This window comes from Sorghum bicolor, chromosome 4 (assembly GCF_000003195.3).
Source record: "Sorghum bicolor cultivar BTx623 chromosome 4, Sorghum_bicolor_NCBIv3, whole genome shotgun sequence".
Classification (NCBI taxonomy): Eukaryota; Viridiplantae; Streptophyta; class Magnoliopsida; order Poales; family Poaceae; genus Sorghum; species Sorghum bicolor.
In genome coordinates, this window is record NC_012873.2 from 51,767,361 (window position 1) to 51,784,828 (window position 17,468).

At 45.2% G+C, this 17,468-nt stretch overlaps 3 protein-coding genes across 9 annotated transcripts; 2 read left to right on the top strand and 1 right to left on the bottom strand.

The window, feature by feature from the left end:
• On the top strand, positions 4,410 to 5,531 carry LOC8059217. Of its 2 annotated transcripts, none has more exons than XM_002452171.2 (2): positions 4,410 to 4,737; positions 4,847 to 5,531. In XM_002452171.2, exon 2 carries the CDS (start codon positions 4,862 to 4,864, stop codon positions 5,294 to 5,296), a length of 435 nt encoding a protein of 144 aa, XP_002452216.1. In that variant the 5' UTR covers positions 4,410 to 4,737; positions 4,847 to 4,861; the 3' UTR covers positions 5,297 to 5,531. The 2 variants fall into 2 exon arrangements, with proteins under 2 accessions (XP_002452216.1, XP_021314869.1); XM_021459194.1 differs by having other exon boundaries at positions 4,410 to 4,727.
• LOC110434650 (serine/arginine-rich splicing factor 4-like) lies at positions 5,362 to 12,720 on the bottom strand. Of its 6 annotated transcripts, XR_002452266.1 has the most exons (6): positions 12,544 to 12,719; positions 12,164 to 12,201; positions 11,555 to 11,693; positions 7,447 to 10,558; positions 5,809 to 5,995; positions 5,362 to 5,696 (listed from the first exon to the last, which is right to left on the bottom strand). XR_002452266.1 is itself a non-coding variant. In XM_021459192.1 (4 exons), the coding sequence occupies exons 3-4, from the start codon at positions 11,555 to 11,557 to the stop codon at positions 8,624 to 8,626; spliced, it is 1,938 nt and encodes a 645-aa protein (XP_021314867.1). In that variant the 5' UTR covers positions 11,558 to 11,690; positions 12,164 to 12,201; positions 12,544 to 12,719; the 3' UTR covers positions 7,509 to 8,623. The 6 variants fall into 6 exon arrangements, 2 of the variants coding, with proteins under 2 accessions (XP_021314867.1, XP_021314868.1); XR_002452267.1 differs by lacking the exon at positions 5,809 to 5,995; XR_002452269.1 differs by lacking the exons at positions 5,362 to 5,696; positions 5,809 to 5,995 and having other exon boundaries at positions 7,509 to 8,092; positions 8,549 to 10,558; positions 12,544 to 12,720.
• Positions 12,942 to 13,845, top strand: LOC8061016 (pectinesterase inhibitor 8). The gene has a single exon (XM_002452172.2). The coding sequence runs from the start codon at positions 13,055 to 13,057 to the stop codon at positions 13,622 to 13,624; it is 570 nt and encodes a 189-aa protein (XP_002452217.1). The 5' UTR covers positions 12,942 to 13,054; the 3' UTR covers positions 13,625 to 13,845.

Below are 17,468 nucleotides of genomic sequence, written 5' to 3' on the forward strand. Positions count from 1 at the left end.
TGGACTGTGGTGAGTATGGCGGTGTTCTCTCATGAATAATTCTATGTTGTACGCAGAAGTCAGAAAAATCACTTGAAAAATATTCTCCACCACGATCGGACCTTAAGCGTTTAATTTTCCTCTCATGTTGATTTTCTACTTCAGCTTTATAGGTTTTAAAATATTATAATGCTTCATTCTTTGTTTTAAGCAAGTACACATGACAAAATCTAATACAATCGTCTATAAAAGTAATGAAGTATCGTTTACCACCTTTATCAACTCACCATTCATCTCGCATAGATCGGAATGGATTAATTCTAATGGTGCCAAGTTTCTCGCCTCCGCAACCTTGTGAGGCTTGCGAGGTTGCTTGGATTGCACGCATACATGGCACTTAGAACCTTTGACTAAATTAAATTTGGGATTAAATTCATATTTGCTAGCTGCGTTAAACAATCATAATTAACATGACAAAATCGCGAATGCATAGACAGGCGGAACAAGCCTCCGCAATCATAACCTTTACCAATAAAAGTTCCAAAATTTGAAAGTATAACTTTATTGGCCTCAAAGACTATTTTGTAGCCATCTCTACAAAGCTGTGAGCCGCTAACTAGATTCTTTTTGATGGAGTTCTTCATCAGCACCGTCTTTCCCGAAGTGAACTTCAGAATGACCGTACCAACACTAAGAACACGCGCATGAGAGCCGTTTCCCATCAGTAAGGCTCCAGCGTTGCCGGCCTGATAAGAAGAAAACAAAGAGATGTCAGCACATACATGAACATTAGCCCCAGTATCCATCCACCACTCAGGTGAATGACAGACTGAAAGAACAGTAGGTAAATAATTACCATACCCAGATGTTGCTCCTTTAGCCTCGCTAATGACCATGTTCACTGACTTTTTCTCTTCTCGTTTAAATTTGCGGTCTGGACAAGCACTTGCCCAGTGGTCATCGCTACCGCAAACAAAGCAGCCTCCATCTGCCTTTTTCTTCTTAAAAGTTGCAGTTTGCTTTGGCTTTGGATTTGCCCCTTGCTTGTTCTCTTGCTTGTTTTTTTCTTATTACGGAATGTGAATTGCTTTTTCTTCTGCACCACATTGGCACTAGAAGACTCAACGCCTTTCCCATGTGTATCTTTTGCTCTCGCCTTCTCCTCAACATCAAGAGTTCCCATGAGTTCGGCAAGACCAAACTCTTTCCTCTGATGTTTTAGAGAAGTAGCAAAATCCTTCCAAGAAGGTGGCAGCTTAGCGATTATACCGCCGGCCACAAACTTTTCAGGCAACACACAAGGGAATTGTTCTAGTTCCTTAGCTAGTGCCTGTATCTCATGTGCTTGTTCAATCACAGAACGGCTATCCACCATCTTGTAATCAAACAATTGTTCCATGAGGTACAGCTCGCTACCAGCATCAGAAACCCCGAACTTGGCCTCAAGCGCATCCCATAATTCCTTAGCAGTGGTGCAAATAATATAGTTGTCGACATACTTTTTATCGAGCGCACTAATCACGGCGCCTCTGAAGAGGTTATCAGCAGCCATGAACGTTTGCTCCTCCTCAGGAGTAAACCGTTCCGGCTTCCCCTTCGCGGCGTGATAGCAACCCATAGCAGTCAACCACAATATCATTCTCGCGCGCCACCGCTTATAGTTTGAACCGTCAAACAAATCCGGTTTTAACCCAACAGCAAAACCACTAACAGAAAAATGCCTAATATCAGGTTTTTTAGAATGTTAGAAATTTAGACATTTTAATGTTTGATTTAATCTAGAAAATTACACATAATATTGTGGTGGCATATATGTGCACGTGTGTAATTTTATCACTACTCAGATTAGAGATAAACATTGCAAATACTACTGCAACTACAGCAGACATACTAAAAACGAAAAACAATCGTTTAAGATTATACCGTGAGGAGGGACCAGTGCCGAAGGCACCCGCGGCTCAATTCGCACTAGTCGACATAGTGCGTTGCGTGAAGTAGCGGACCACAGTCGATGCAGGAAGATGTTCGCGTGCAGTTCCACGAACGTCCACCAGAAAGAAGACGAAGACGCTGTAGTGTCGATCTCGATCCGCCGGAGTGAAAGAAGACGATCTCGCCGGTGAGCAATTGCGGAAGACGAGACGTTAGTGGAGCGGCAGTCGAGACGAGTGAGCGTATTGAATTGAAGAGCTAGCTACAGGCTGCTCTGCTAGGCCATCTCATCCCATCCGTCGCTTAATTATGACATGATACTCTCAATCTAGAACTTACGAGATGATTTCTATATTTATTAATTAGTGTATCGACTAATCAAAATTGTGATATGCACTACAGTTCAAAAAGAGAGTAGTAAATATTTTTTTAGATAAAAAATTATGTCTACACAGAAAGCCAAGATACAAAGAGAAGTGATAGATACAACTATATGCATTGATCAATATAGAAGCTAAGATATTATTATTATTTTTAAAAAAGAGATGTGATAGATATATGATGGAGAGATAAAATATGTGACTGGATGAAAAAAAATATTTTAGAAAAACTATTCATTAGAAATATGGTTTATGTACACTATCTAGCTAGATGATTTGACAAGTGTAGAAATTATTATCTTATAATTTTGGATTGGGACTATACTTAAGAGTTGCTCCATCTATCATTCAAGTACATTTACTTTGGTGCATTGGGGAACACTGTAGCCCATAAATCCTATTGATGGCCTCATTCAAGTTGTGGAAGCGATCCTAGCCAGACTGCGCGCAATGCTTTGAAGCGATCAAAAGAAGGTGGAGTCGTAGCAGCAACTGCTGCAATGTTTTTTTTTTTTAAGAACTAACGAAACGATCCATTTGATAGTCCTTCTCTACTCCGGTCATGGAACTAAACAAGATAAATTATGCCTGAAACTAGGATTCGATATTGTACTTCTCAAACCAAAAAGACCCTAACAAAAAGACCCTACCTTTGGCAAGGGCAAGAGACGATTGAGGACCTGTTTGGTTCAATTGACTAGTTGTTGGGCTGACTAAAGTTTAGATGAAAGTTCAGATGACTAAAAAGTTAATCCCATTGTGTTTAAACTGCATAAACTAATAGACAACTGAACTAAAAATTAGTATAGCGTCTATTAGTTTGGATGGGTTATGACTAAACTAAAAGCTAGTTTAGCCAAGTGATCCACATGTCTGACTGTGCGCGATCATGGGGCATGCAGTGTGGGTCCTCTCGAATGACCTAATGTTGGACGAGCTCGCCGCCTCGCTCGTCGTAAACCGGTCCTTGGGAGCGCCAACGCATGGGTGCCCATCGACACTGACGGTGCCTCTAAGGAGTTTGACGTATTGTTGGTGGCCACCTATGTGTGTTGTCGCACTCCTCAGGACAAACAACAGGCGATGGCACGCAACGCCGAGCCTATAGGATTTGGTGCAAGCTCTGGAGCTTCCCTGATCACGCGATGCAGTGAACGATGCCTTCGTTGTCGACTACGCGAGGGCTAACATAGTTCGCGCCGCCTCAAGTAGGGCAGGCTAGCTTTGCATATGCTAAATCGCCTAGGGAGGATGGAGACAACTTCCCACCTAGGTTTGGACCAGCCACGCACCAAGTGAACCCTGGGAAACTATCCACGTCAACATGGGACGTGCTTCTAGCCAACGACGACAGTGACTCTGCCGTACGCCACCTTCGAGCGAATACTTTGGAATGTTGCCTCTTCGCTCTTTGTCTCGGCCTCCACAGCAGTCGACTGCCGCTACATTTGTCCTCCCACTATAGAGCAAGTGCTTGGCGGCTCAGACTCTCCCTTATGTGCCTGCCTCCAAGCGAAGTGAGATCCTCATCATGCAATGGTTGGGGCCGCCCACAAGACTTTTCACATCAATCGCGTCCAAAATAAGGCTTACGGGGAGCTCTTCGAGGAGGACCCGACTAGTTCCCATGTCGAAGTGTTGGCCGCCCTCGTCGCAGGCACCGGGGTAGCAACGGGCTAGAAGCAGCTACGATGGAAGGTTGTTTCCATGTTTAAACTCTTCTATCTTAATTTTCAAATATACAAATCTTTTGTGTATTTGAGAAAAATCAGCATTGCCTCACTGGCAGCATATAACGGTGTCCTAATCATCTCCAGGTGAAAGAGATGCCCGTTAGCTCCATTTGAGGCACCTGACTGACTTACCTAAGAGATCTTCGTTTCTTGGCGACGACTGCAACAGCGACCCCTCCCAACAAGCTAAGGTGGCGACCAACCTACCTGCGTCTCTCTCAAGGCCGTGGCGGCCGTCCCCTTCTTCAGGTCGTTTTCCACCACCACGGCCCGAACCGAACCACCCTCCTTCTCGTCTGCCACCGGAGCTCGATCGACGATTGCTGATTCTCCGATCACTTCAACTCGCCTCTGCTCTGCTGCCAGGCTGGCCGCCGCCAGCACCTCTCCATTCCATAAAACAGAAACATGAATGTGAGCAGAGCAATGAAGAAGTGACTGACAGTGTGTTTAGGGTGGAAGTATAATATGGTCAATTAAAGGTTTGCAAGTACCCCTCCACAGTGCAGCATTTAAGAAAACCCAATTGACCTCCATCTCCATGGCTCCCAGCCTCCCCACTGGCCATTTCCATCTCCCCTATAAATACTTGCTGCCATGCCATCTCTTCTTCCACGCCACAGAGGAAGCATCCTCATAGTCAGAGGCTCAGAGCAGAGCAGAGCAGAGCAGAGCACTCCTCGCAGCAGCTGCAGACCATCAAGTACGAGACAGTAAGCTCTCTTTTAGTGGAATATAATACTATCATTACTAGCAGTAGTATCAATCTATATATGGTGGATCATCAGTGATTAACCATGCTCAAGCTTCATGGATACGCAGGGCAGACGCAACGTGATGAGCCGGGGCAGCAAAGGAGGGAGAGGCGCGGGTGGCCTGGACCTGAAGCTGCACCTGTCTCCGCCGGCGCCGCCGGCGCGTGGCACAGAAGGGGCGGCGGCGCCGTCGCTGTCCTCCGACGAGGAGTGGTCGTCGTCGTCGTCGCCGCCGAGCTCGTGCCTGTCGTCGGAGGGCGAGCGGGAGCCGCATCAGCGGAGCCAGAGCCACGGGCTGCAGTGGTCGGACAGCCCCGAGGCGACGTCCATGGTGCTGGCGGCGTGCCCGCGCTGCCTCATGTACGTGATGCTCTCCGAGGCCGACCCGCGCTGCCCGCGCTGCCGCAGCCCCGTCCTCCTCGACTTCCTGCACCACGCCGCCCGCAACAGCAACGTCAGCCGGGAGGACGACGGCGATCACAGCCGCGGCTGCGGCGGGAGGAACAGGAGGGCCTGATCATCCACAGTTCCACACGGCAGCCTCAAGAACCCACAAGATTTTCTTTTTCTTTTTCTCGATTATTACCATTAGTACTAGTAGCTTTAATTCCATCGTTAAGTTGAAAAGAACTGCTCCAGTGTAACCGTGATATTTTCATTTCATTTCATCCGTCTGCCGAGACTGCGTGCGACGGTGCTACTGTGGTATATATCACGGATACACTGGAAAAAGTTTTGTTTTTCAATGTTCACGTCTGTGTCGTGATTGATACGATAAACGACAATCATTTGAGCTCCATGCAAGCTGATCTGCAACATAATATTTTCTTCGGAGACGGTGGTGTATCCTTGTCGAGTACAAGTAGAAAAAGCGACGAACAGTACAGTAGCGCGGTGCTGTTAGCATTTCTCAGAGCCTGCAATTGTAATGAGGTTTGACGTCAGATTATTATCATTAAAATGGTACTAATAAATAAGCGATCAGTAGCGGAGCAGGTGAGACGTGAGAGGAGCGGAGAAGCTACTCACACTACTGCTACAGCAGCAAGGAAGGAAGGAAGTAATGGCCTTGCATTGCATGACGCGACGCAATGAATAGGCCAATTAATTCCCCGACGCCACCCTCCATGAACCCAACACACGCTTCCTTCCGTCTGAATATTGCGAGCATCGCGACGCGGGGCGAGACCTTAATTGCCGCTGCACCCTTGGTCAACTTTGCCACCAGCCCCGGACGATACGTTCATTCATTCATGGAGGCCAATTCGCAAATCAATTTACCCAAAAAATTTTCGTCAATCCCATCAAATCTTTAGGCTAAATGTACATAAAAAAATAAACTAATTACACAGTTTAATTGAAAAACGTGGAACGAATCTTTTAAGCCTAGTTACTCCATAATTAGCCTTTAAGTGCTACAGTAACTCACATGTGCTAATGATAGATTAATTATGCTTAATAGATTTATCTTGTAGTTTTCTGATGAGCTATGTAATTTGTTTTTTTATTAGTTTCTAAAACCTCTCCCGACATCCTTCCGACACATCCGATGTGACACCTAAAAAATTTTCATCTCCAATCTAAACAAGGCCATGCGATGAGCATCCATCATCACGCCTCCATTGTGGCATTGTCCAACCGTCCTCCCCTCTCCACGACTAATCGCGTCACCCATCTTTAACGTAGCCATTGAAACAGACTACCAGAGCTGCTCTAGTGCTCTTGACGTCAGTCAGCCCTATTTCTTTCCTTTCCTCAAAATTGAAAAGATTCAAAACCAGAGTAATAATAATCAATTAATCATCGCCAGGCAAAGGCAATAACTGCGGTTGAAGAAGGGTTTTATCACGACCTTGCAAGAACCCATGTGCCAGACATTTCTACATTTAGCAGGGACATTGATTTGGGTGCTTGTGATCGTAATCGGTGGTGGTTGCACATGTAAATAAAGCACCAAACACAAGTGAAGTGAAGCTACACAACGCAGCAGGGGCAAAAGAGCGCAGCTAACACAGGCCGAGTTGGGAAGGAGAAGGACCGGGGGATGGCACGCCTTTCCGGCATCAGCGTCGGCCGCGAAAGACGGCAAGAGAAATCAAAATCTTCCACAGCCAGGCCAAGCTGTCAATCTGAAGGAAGAAACGGATGCAACATCTACCAAACCTGATGTCACCTGCCATTGATGATGCCTCCGTAAGACCCTCTCGAGTGTATTGTATGTATGATAAAATAAAATTTTTTTTTTAAAAAAAAAACATGTGCTTTCGCGTGCTGTGCCATGAGCACATATGGCAGGCACACCGTTTACACAGACGGATACAGCCTGACTCACAATGAGCTGTTACCCGTCATCTGTCACAATCGACCAAACTGCAGCGTCACGCTTGGCACGGCCCAACATAAATATAGCATAGCTGAGTTCACCGTGGTCTGGGACTTGAGGCAAACTAATGCAGGATCGGGCCACTTTTGCAGAAGCCTCAGATTTACACAAAAAAGTTAAATATAATTATTACTACTTGCCTAAGAGCAGCAGAACAAAAGCTCACAAGGATTCAAAGTATTTGGCTGAAAACGGTAACAGTAAGTAAAAGGTTCAAATAATCAAGTAAACAAAAACGATTAACTTTTTAAACCAAAAAGAAGATGCAAAACTTCTTTGCATACCTTGTAGCTGAGTGGTTCCAATTGAGCTTCACAACTCAGGACTTTTTAAACCAAAAAGAAGATGCAAAACTTCTTTGTATACCTTGTAACTGACTGGTTCCAATTGAGCTTCACAACTCAGGAAGGAACAAGATAATGACAACTCAAGAATCAAGGTTGAAAGAGGATGCACAATATTAAGTTCACTTCCATCCAAATGTTCTGTGACTTAAGGAAGAACATCCTGCAGAGCAGTCAAATGCATCACCCCCGGGGTAGCACCCACTGTAGCAATCCAGCAACAAGATGTTGTATCACGCCTCACTGATTATACACAGAATTTCATACGATGGATCCTAACAGTGCAGATGTACCCAAACAATGATAACTGATAATCTCCACCCACGACAGTGCCATTTTTATGCTAACACCTCAACCCCAGATAACCATCAGAAGTAGAAGCCAGGAAGCAGAAGGGCCTCCCTGGTAGTATCTCCCATCAATGTGCTCGACAACAAATATGAATACGCTGCATGTGCCAACATCATACATGAAGGTAGCTGCTTATAAATATTACTTCTGGTGGACTAATATCCATTATCCTCACGGATGAAGCAACAATGAGGCTGGTTCCTCTCTTCTAAATCATAAAACATCCCTGATGAGCCTGTTGATCACCAAATATACCTACTGGGATTGAACCTTCAAACATTGCAACTCAAAAGACACATGAGATGGACAAATGGTACCAACATCTACATGTGACAAGATCATAAACCACTGATAGAAACACAGTGTATTACCATTTTCCAACATGAAGCCTTTAAGCATATACTTTTACCTATCAGAATCATAGCAATGGGAACACCAATTACTTGTGGTTCTTGTGTTAAGGGCTCTACTAAAGTTGACAACACCTAATACTAGTAGTTCATATAACACTAATACTGGGAATGAAAATAAAATGTTGTTTGTTTGGATAGGTAGGTTTTACACTCAGCTCACCCAGGTTGGCAGGGAAAATTTGTTCATTTTCCCTTCCAATCTGAAGAGATTTGGCCTAATCACATCCAAAGATGCCCTAATGCAAGACAGAAATGAAACCTAACAGGAGCACACAAACCTTGTTATCCTCAAAATGGACTCTCAGGATGCAAATGGCTATTCATGTAAAGCCTTGGAAGCAACTAGACTTCCTTTAATGACACTCCCACCAACCACTGCTGCTTCTGACATACTGATCCACAATACCAAATTCTTTGTTCTGCTCAAGTCGCTTAGCATAATTCTCAGTAGATATTGGACCTTTCTTACGCCTGCGATAGTAAATGATTTCCCAAGGCCACAGGCGTGCAGCACCAAAGTACTTCTCCACAGATTGATCTGATGAATCTCCCTCTTGTGCCTCAACCCCATAGTGCTTCAGAGCTGAGATCACTTCGTTAGTTGTTAGCTTCAAAGACTTGCTTCTCCCATTTTTGGCCAGAACATCCTGCTTTGGTTTCACTGACAAAGAGTCCTCAAATTTAGCATTCTGGCTTTGCACTCTATTGGCAGCATTATCATCAACAAAGTTCTTATCGAAGTCAGACCCTGTGTAACCAGTAACATTTGCATTCTTGTTACGAACAAGTGTTCCTCCATTCAGGACCTTGCTTTTCAAAACCGGACCATTTCCTTCTTGCTTGTTATCATCCAGATTTTTTACTTCAGATCTTGTCCTGAACTCCAAGTTGTCCTCCAATTGAGAATTCATCAGACCAACTAGATTTTTGTTCTCTATATCAGGAGATGACTTGTGCTGTGGTGAAGCAGATACTGAAAATGGAACAGGATGGTTGATATTTGACCTTGATCCTTCATGCTGAGCTGGTTGAGATGATTTTGAACTAGAATGTGCAGAATAAGTTGGCGAATGTGCTTTAAATCGAGGTCGGGATCGGGGGGATTTAGATCTTGAATCTGAGGAAGTCCTGTTGGAATGAGATCTCTTAAGATTAGCATGGTTAGAGCGCCTTGAAGGTTCTGAAGAGGGCGATGACCCCCGTGACCTTTCAGATCTGCTTCTCTTGCGCCCTTCCTTGTTTGTTTGTGGCATGTTTTCACTGTAGTGGGCATGTCTCCTGCTGTCTCTGGGCCAATGCATTTGCATATTCCTCTCAGCAAATGGCTTCCTACCATCTTGAACTTTATGATTTGTTTGGTCCAATGGATGAATAGGAAATTCTGGTCGCCTCCTCGAGGGTGACCCAAATCTTCTCTGCCTCAGCTGCCATTTTTCCTTAAAGTTCAGTCCATCTCTCCTTGGTATGAAGTTATCATCTATTCCACGAGGGCAATTACGTGCAATATGGCCAGCAACACCACAACTGTAACAGGTTGGAGGAGATCTTGATTTATCATGGCTTATGTCAACATGCTTGTCAGAGTGCTCTTGCCACTTCTCTGAAAAATGTTTGTGTTCACGAGAATCATAAGAACTTGCTTTAATCACATTTTCCGTTTCTTCTTGCCTTTCATATCCATGATAAGGCTCATAGCGGTCAAAATCATCACCATCTCCACCAGGGGTACCTTTCCCAGCCCATCTATCATGCTCGATTATATCTGCATCAGCTGTACCACCATCGTCAGTTTTCACCTCCCCTGGACCTTCATCATTTGTACCACCTTCGTCCCTCTTCACCTCCCCTGGATCATCACCAATGTTTTCTTCAGCATCATTGACAATCTCAGCAAATTTACCAGATTCCTTTTTGAGCACAGCATCAGAATCATGACTCTGATCATGATTCGCTGGTTGATTATTCCGAGCTAGAGGATCCCTGAACCTAATGTTGTCCCTAGCATCTCTGAAGTTCCTTCCGCGAGACAATTCAACAAATCTCGAACTTCTCCTGAAACTCTGAGAAAATCTGGGCTGCTGCTTTGACCAATTAACAGTAATGCGCTCCCCACAAACATATTTCCCATGCAGGGCCCTCATGGCTCGAGTTGCATCATCATCAGAATCATACACAGCAAACCCATATCCATCTTTCAGGTTCACAGTGCAACGACCAAACCTCTGGAACAGATGTTCAAGATAACTTTGCCGAACATCTTGGGAAAGCCGCCCAATATGCAATGACATCTATAACAGCAAAAATAATCCTTGAGAACTCTACTCAGCAATTCAAAATAATGCAATGAAAGAAAGTAAGATAGTAGTATTACTAAATTTGCGATAACTACTCAAGCCGACAAAAGTATAACTTAATAACCATCCAAGGTACATAACAAAAATGAAATCATTGAATGTCACCTAATTCTATTGCAAAACCAACACTAATAAGTTGATTAAATTTCACAGAGTATTCCTTGTGGTAATTTTATGGATTTAAATGGTTCATAAGTGAGTTAATGCTAATGAAGAGTGCCTACTTAACCCTCTTACTAGTACCAATGCAATCAGCTAAACTAGTCATTCTAAGAAGTCACAATGCACAAATAAGAATCAAGGTAAAACAGCAAGCAAAAAATAAACAAAGCAGTTATAATCAATTAAATTCAAGTTGATCATGAGCTGACCCAAGCTTGCATATATATATTGTTTACTGGAACATGCTTTCTCACAACTCATTACAGCACTGCTTCCAATCAAAACAAAAAATCACAAATCCGTGTGCATCCATGTCATCATAATTATATAGGATGTATAAATCAACGGTATTGCTCAACCAGGATGCATTAGCTTTAACCACAATCATGGAACTAAGTTTCCCTAGGGTCAAGAATAATTTTGAATATTAATTGTTAAATATCCTGGTTGGATGGAAGGGATCATCCTGATTTGTTCACAAGCACACCTATGGCCCTGTTCCCAGCACTAGTTTGCATAGTAAAATAAAGGGCAAAGGAATTTTTGTTTGATGCCTTTTATAAATTACTAAGGTTCAACTTCAGTTGTGTCTGCATAAGCCAGCTTGTGAACTGGAATCAATCATGTTTAAGTTTTCCAAACACTAGTTCCATGAAACAAAAATCGACCAATTCAATGCCAATAAGTAACAGAGAGGTCTGTAGTGAGGTAAGAGAATAAATATTGAATCTGATGTGAAATATGGGCATTCCAAAAAAAAGATAGTACCATGATTCCCAGTTTCCCACATTTGATAGTACTGAGTACACCATTCTGACAGCTAAGCGTAGATAATTTAATATCGCCAAGATAGCTCTGAAGCAGGTCGCATCAAAGCATTCATTACTGCAATTGCAGGCTGCAGCTACTAAGCAACAAAAGTTACAAAGCATATGGTCAAGTCAACTGCATCTCAGGATGTCAACCAAAAACCATGTTTGAGTTAGCTGTCCTCTTTGGAGAGCCAGGAAAAGCAATGTGACAACTCCAAACAATGCATACATTATCACCCAATTTCATTGCACAATTTCATCTAATGTCTCAAACAATCAACCTCACACAAATGGAGCCTAAAATACTAGTACCAAGTTACAACAAAATACCAGATTTCAGATTTTGTATGGAAACCAACTTATTAAGGGCACCTGCACAGCACTAACAGAGCGCAAAACAGCAAATATTGCCAATCTACTAGTAGACAATAAAGGTAATACATTAATGTAACATTACAATTTTCACAGCCTAGCAGAATATGCTAGGAGCAGGCGCATCTAGCACAGGCGCAGATAGTACAACAGATAGATGACACAACAGAACCTCAAGGTGAGAAACATGTACCTTGTTTGTGGTCACCAAGTGACTAAGTAAACTTGAACCTGCCAACAAATCAGATGACAAGGTCAATTGATGGTTAATTAACTAGAAGTCAAATACAGAGTATGAACCTCCGGTGCAGCAATCTAACTAGGGTTCCACCAAAAGTTCAAATCGCACAAGTAGAAACTAGGGTTCTATCTAGGATCTAACACGGAAAGCAAAACTAAAGCTAGGTCACCATGGAAATGGAACAGCCCACGCAAACGCCGCCGATTCTCGCGGAGAAACTCAAAAAAACGCGCACCTTGCACCGCGTTCGGATCAACATGGTGCGGGCATGAGTCTAGTGCAGGGATTCGGACGCGAATGTAGATGCGTGGAGCCTAGTTGCGTCTACTTACCCGGACTCGCGACGCTTCGCCTGGATCGGATTCAGATGCGAGAGACGATTGGACGATCTGCTTTCGGTGCTTCCGCTTCGACAGCAGAGTGCAGACCCCTGCAGTTGCTGCTGGTCTCCCCCTTCGAAGCGTCCAGCAGCCGGAATGGCGAGGAGCCGAGGAGCACGACTGCACGAGGTGGGTGGTTTGGCTTCTGCCCCCTGCACCTGGGCTGGATCGTCCGTCTGCTTCAAGAGAATTCTGGCCCAACCAAACCTTCGTGGGCCAGAGGCGCGGATAAGCGTCGGCCCGCCGCGCCATGTGTTTAGTGGGCCCAAACTGACAAGACGGGCCCACTGGAGATCTAGAGAATTCTGCTGGCACTGATTTGTCCCAGCTCGTAACAGACCAGACGGCAGACGAGCAGACTCGGCACTCAGCTCAAGACAGCACAGCCACCACTCCACTCCACCAGGCTCTAGCGCCGGAACAAGAACAACGCCGGTTGGCTAGCAGAGGTAGCAGATCGACGATGAGGCCTTCGACGGCTCGGGCTCTGGCCACCGCGGCCATCGTCGCGGCGCTCGCGCTGAGCGCCGACGTCGTCGGCGGCACCCCGGAGACGACGTGCGCGGCGGCGGCGGCCCACGACCGGCGCGTGGACTACGGCTTCTGCGTGTCGAGGCTGAGCCACCACCACGACAGCCCCGACGCGGACACCTGGGGCCTGGCCAAGGTGGCCGCCGACGTGGGCGTGGCCATCGCCGGGGACGCCGTCTACGACATCAAGGCGCTGCTGGCTACCAGCAGCAAGCCGCCGGGCGAGGGCGAGGGCGACGCCCAGGAGCGGGCGGTCCTGGAGCAGTGCCAGAGGCTGTACGACGCGGCGGAGTCGGCGTTCGCGGAGGCGTACGACGCGATCAACCGGCGCGACTACGCGGCGGGCAAGGGCAAGGCCGCCGAGGCGGCGTCCCTGGCGCGCCGGTGCGACGACGCCTTCGCGCGCGCCGCACTGCGCCCGCCGCCGCAGGTCGCGCGCTGGGGCGAGGAGTCCGCCAAGATCGCTGTCGTCTGCACGGCCATCACCGACCTCATCGACTGAGCCGAGCCGAGCGCGCGATGGGTACCGTACCGTGTACCAGGTGATGCGCTGGCTGCTCCGTCGTCCGTCGCGATCCGGCGCCGGCGTGTTGTGTGAACTTGTGATCCGTTGGTTACACGCCAGACAAAACGCGGACGTGATGATGGCAGTTACCCGAACTTGTGTTGCCGTTGAAAAATGTAATGTGATGGAATGGAATAAAAGCGTTTTATTGCTGCGCAGCTGCTGGCAATGCTTGCCGCACGCGACTCCGGTCATGCTCTGCGCCTCTGCGCACGCCGACGCCGCACGCCGTGCCGGCGGCAGCAGCCCCGCAAGCGGCCCCATGGATCGGGATCGGGACCGGGTGCAGCCGGAGCCGTCCACGTAGTAGCGCGCAGGGGACCCTGGGGCCGCGCTCTCCTGCCACTTGTCACCTTCCATGAGGCCAGCATGTGCCGCCGGCTCCAGGCGCGGGGGCCGCACACGGCACACCTGCTGGCTGCTGGTGCTGGTCCTACAGGCTACAGGGACATAGGGTCCTGCCCGCGAAACGTCGGTTGTGTGAAGTTTACTACGGTAAGGCCTTGTTTACATACACCAAAATCCCAAAACTTTATAAAATTCTCCGTCACATCGAATCTTACGACACATGCATAAAGTATTAAATATAAATAAAAAATAACTAATTACACAGTTTACATGTAAATCACGAGACAAATCTTTTGACCAGTTACTTCATAAATAGACAATGTTTGTCAAATAAAAACAAAAATGCTACAGTGTCAAAATCTAAAAACTTTTTGCATCTAAACAAAACCTAAGTTTAACATTAGATGTTTGGACGAATTTTTAAGACGAATTTTTAAGTTTAGTTAGTCCATAGTTGAATACTAATTGATAAATAAAACAAAAACACTATAATACTTGTTAAACTTTAACTCTACGACCAAACACGATTGCTATGCAATTTGTGATCTTTGCTGCTCCCTTTCAACGCCCCCAGGGCTCCAATTTTCTTCTGGAGTACGGGGCTTCTCACATTTGTCGGTCCAATCATTGTTTTTGCCAAAATACTAGCCAGTTTTCTTTGCCATTTTACTTATTTTTCTCTTTTTTTTCTTTATTTCTCCTAAACCTGGGCACTTTTATGGACTAAAATGCCCTTGAGAAAATTAAGATTAAGGAAGTCATCACATAGACACATACTTCTCGCTATTAACATGCATATCGTCTATGAAAATATAAATTATCCATAAATGCAAGCACTCATGCGAGTCGAAGTTTCGAACTTCACTGGACAAGTTTCTTTACAAAGAACATATGCAACTGAGTAATGCAAATATTAATTGTCCAGTTCACATAGTATGGTTTAATATTCTAGGAATGGAGAAAAATATGCTCATTGTGGGAGTTATTGCAATTCATTTAGTGTGAAGGCATTTCATGGTTTTAATCTTTTACTTGTCACCAGTTTTTTGCATTCCATTCTTCTCGCCAACATAATTATCAACAACTATATATTTTATAGTGAGTTTGTCAAAATTTAAGTTTTATTATGTCAGCTTCTCGATATCAATAGGATTAAGATTTATACGTGTACGTTTATAGGTGATTGTGCCTGCATGAATATGAAATTCGTGTTACAATTGTGCTTTTTTAAAAAAAATACTCCAGTTTATTCCTTCCCTATCTATATTTTTTGAGCCACCAAGACAGATCAGCAACAAGCATGTTCCGTGCAGTCATAACACTCTGGCCTTCTTGGGCGTGTTTGAAAGGGTAGCCCGTTGGCTCGGCTGCGCCCCCGGCATACAACTTCATTTGTTTGATACCTCAAGCTCACCAGCGAGCCAAACCTAAACCATGCAAATCATCCTCTCATGGTTGTCCCGTTGTTGTGACCTGTCCAAGAGTCACTGCTCTGAACGCCATGGACGCGACAACCCTCATAGTAGCGCGCACTGAAGCTTAGGACTTCGCGGAGGCCCAGTCCCTCTAGGGCAGTTGCTGCACAGTTTCGCCACGTCGTGCCTCCCCACCGCGGCTGAAGCTTGTGTATGTAGGAAGCAAGGTTGGCGGTGACGGCTCACTAGTCCTTGCTCGTGGAGGAGTGCGACATCGAGCACATGCGAGATAGCCCTGAGCTTGGTGGCGGCCATGGTCACAATGGAGTACGTCACTTGGGTGTTCGATGAAATGCCACCAAGGATATATATATATGGGTCGAGAGTGGTGATAAGCCTACCGAATGTCCAGTGTAGAGTAGCCATATCCATTTGTGTCGAAAACTGAACACAATCTAAATTGAACTAGGCTAGACTTAACCAAGTGAAACAAACACGTGACGTTGCATCATAGGCAGCGGCAGGTTATCAAACAAGTCACTTAAATCTTTTATGATTTACACGCTGTAGTAGGCTTCATGGGCTTAGTCGAAACTTGAAAAAAAAAAGGATCGAAACAGCCCATTCAATCAACAGGTTAATACAATAGGGCCCACAAGGCCACGAGCATCGCTTTTCCGATCCGCGGCTATTTAAGGTCCGAAAAGATTTCGGATTCTGTATAATATTTTCGTTTTTATTTAACAAATATTATTCAATCATGAACTAACTAGATTTAAAAGATTCATCTCATGATTTATATGCAAACTGTGCAATTAATTTTTGTTTTTATCTATATCTAATACTTCATGCATGTGTCCTAAGATTCGATGTGACAAGGAATCTTGAAAATTTTTAAGGTGAACTAAGCAAGACCTAAGGTCAGAAGCTCCCATCAGTTGCGCACTCGTGCCCAGGCACACACACTTGTCGGGTGTCCCATCCCAGCTAAAGCAAGACCACCCGGAGCCCGAGCTGATCATCGTTCCTTTCGTGAAACAGTTTGAGCCTCTCATTCTTAGGCCTTATTTAGACCCAAAATTTTTTAGATTTAGGTATTGTAGCACATTCATTTGTATTTGGTAATTGTTATCCAACTATTAACTAACTAGGCTTAAATTGTTAGTCTCGCAAATTACAGGTAAACTGTACAATTAGTTGTTGCTTTTACCTATATTTAATACTTCATGCATGTGCCACAAAATTCGATGTGACGGAAAATCTTAAAAAGCTTTTAGATTTTGGGTGTAACCAAACAAGACCTCAGTTCTCATGTCGATCGCTACGCGTGTTCAATCGTGTTGCTTCAAAAGGCACGAACCCATGGGTCATGGGCTCATGGCGATGTGCCTCCCTTCATTGCCCCGCATCTTCTTCTCGAGTCCCAGCAGCTCTGCCTCACGGCGGTCAAGCCTCTTCAAGAGCCCTTTTGCTATCCTTCAGTGCCGGCCCTAAGAGTAGGGCAGGAAGTGCGACAGTCGAGTGCCTAGGTGGGATGGGACCTAAACTCAAGTATATAAGACCTCATACCCTTTAGCTACAGTCCATTATGATTTAGGATTAATGAGAATTGATAAGGTGTATATATGCTGCATGCAGCGGCCCATCCGGAAAAGGAGACATTGGTCTCTTTCCTCTTTCTTTCCAGGAGTCACGGAGCCGTGTCGAGCCGCCAACACGCATAGCGATTGTGACTTCCAGAGGCAAGACGGCGAGACCGAGACATCGAGACACAGACGTAGACGTAGACTAACTAGGCTCAAAAGGTTCGTCTCGCAAATTACAGGTAAACTATGCAATTAGTTGTTGCTTTTATCTATATTTAATACTCCATGCATATGCCACAAGATTCGATGTGACGGGAAATCTTGAAAAGTATTTGAATTTTGGGTGTAACTAAATAAGGCCTTAGTTCTCATGTCGATCGCTACGCGTGTTCGATCGTGTTGCTTCAAAAGGCGGTTCCACGAACCCAGGGT

What these genes read in the sequence shown, in the direction of transcription:
- LOC8059217 (XM_002452171.2), top strand. Translation starts at nt 4,862, where the DNA reads ATGAGCCGGGGCAGCAAAGGAGGGAGAGGCGCGGGTGGCCTGGACCTG.
- LOC8061016 (XM_002452172.2), top strand. Translation starts at nt 13,055, where the DNA reads ATGAGGCCTTCGACGGCTCGGGCTCTGGCCACCGCGGCCATCGTCGCG.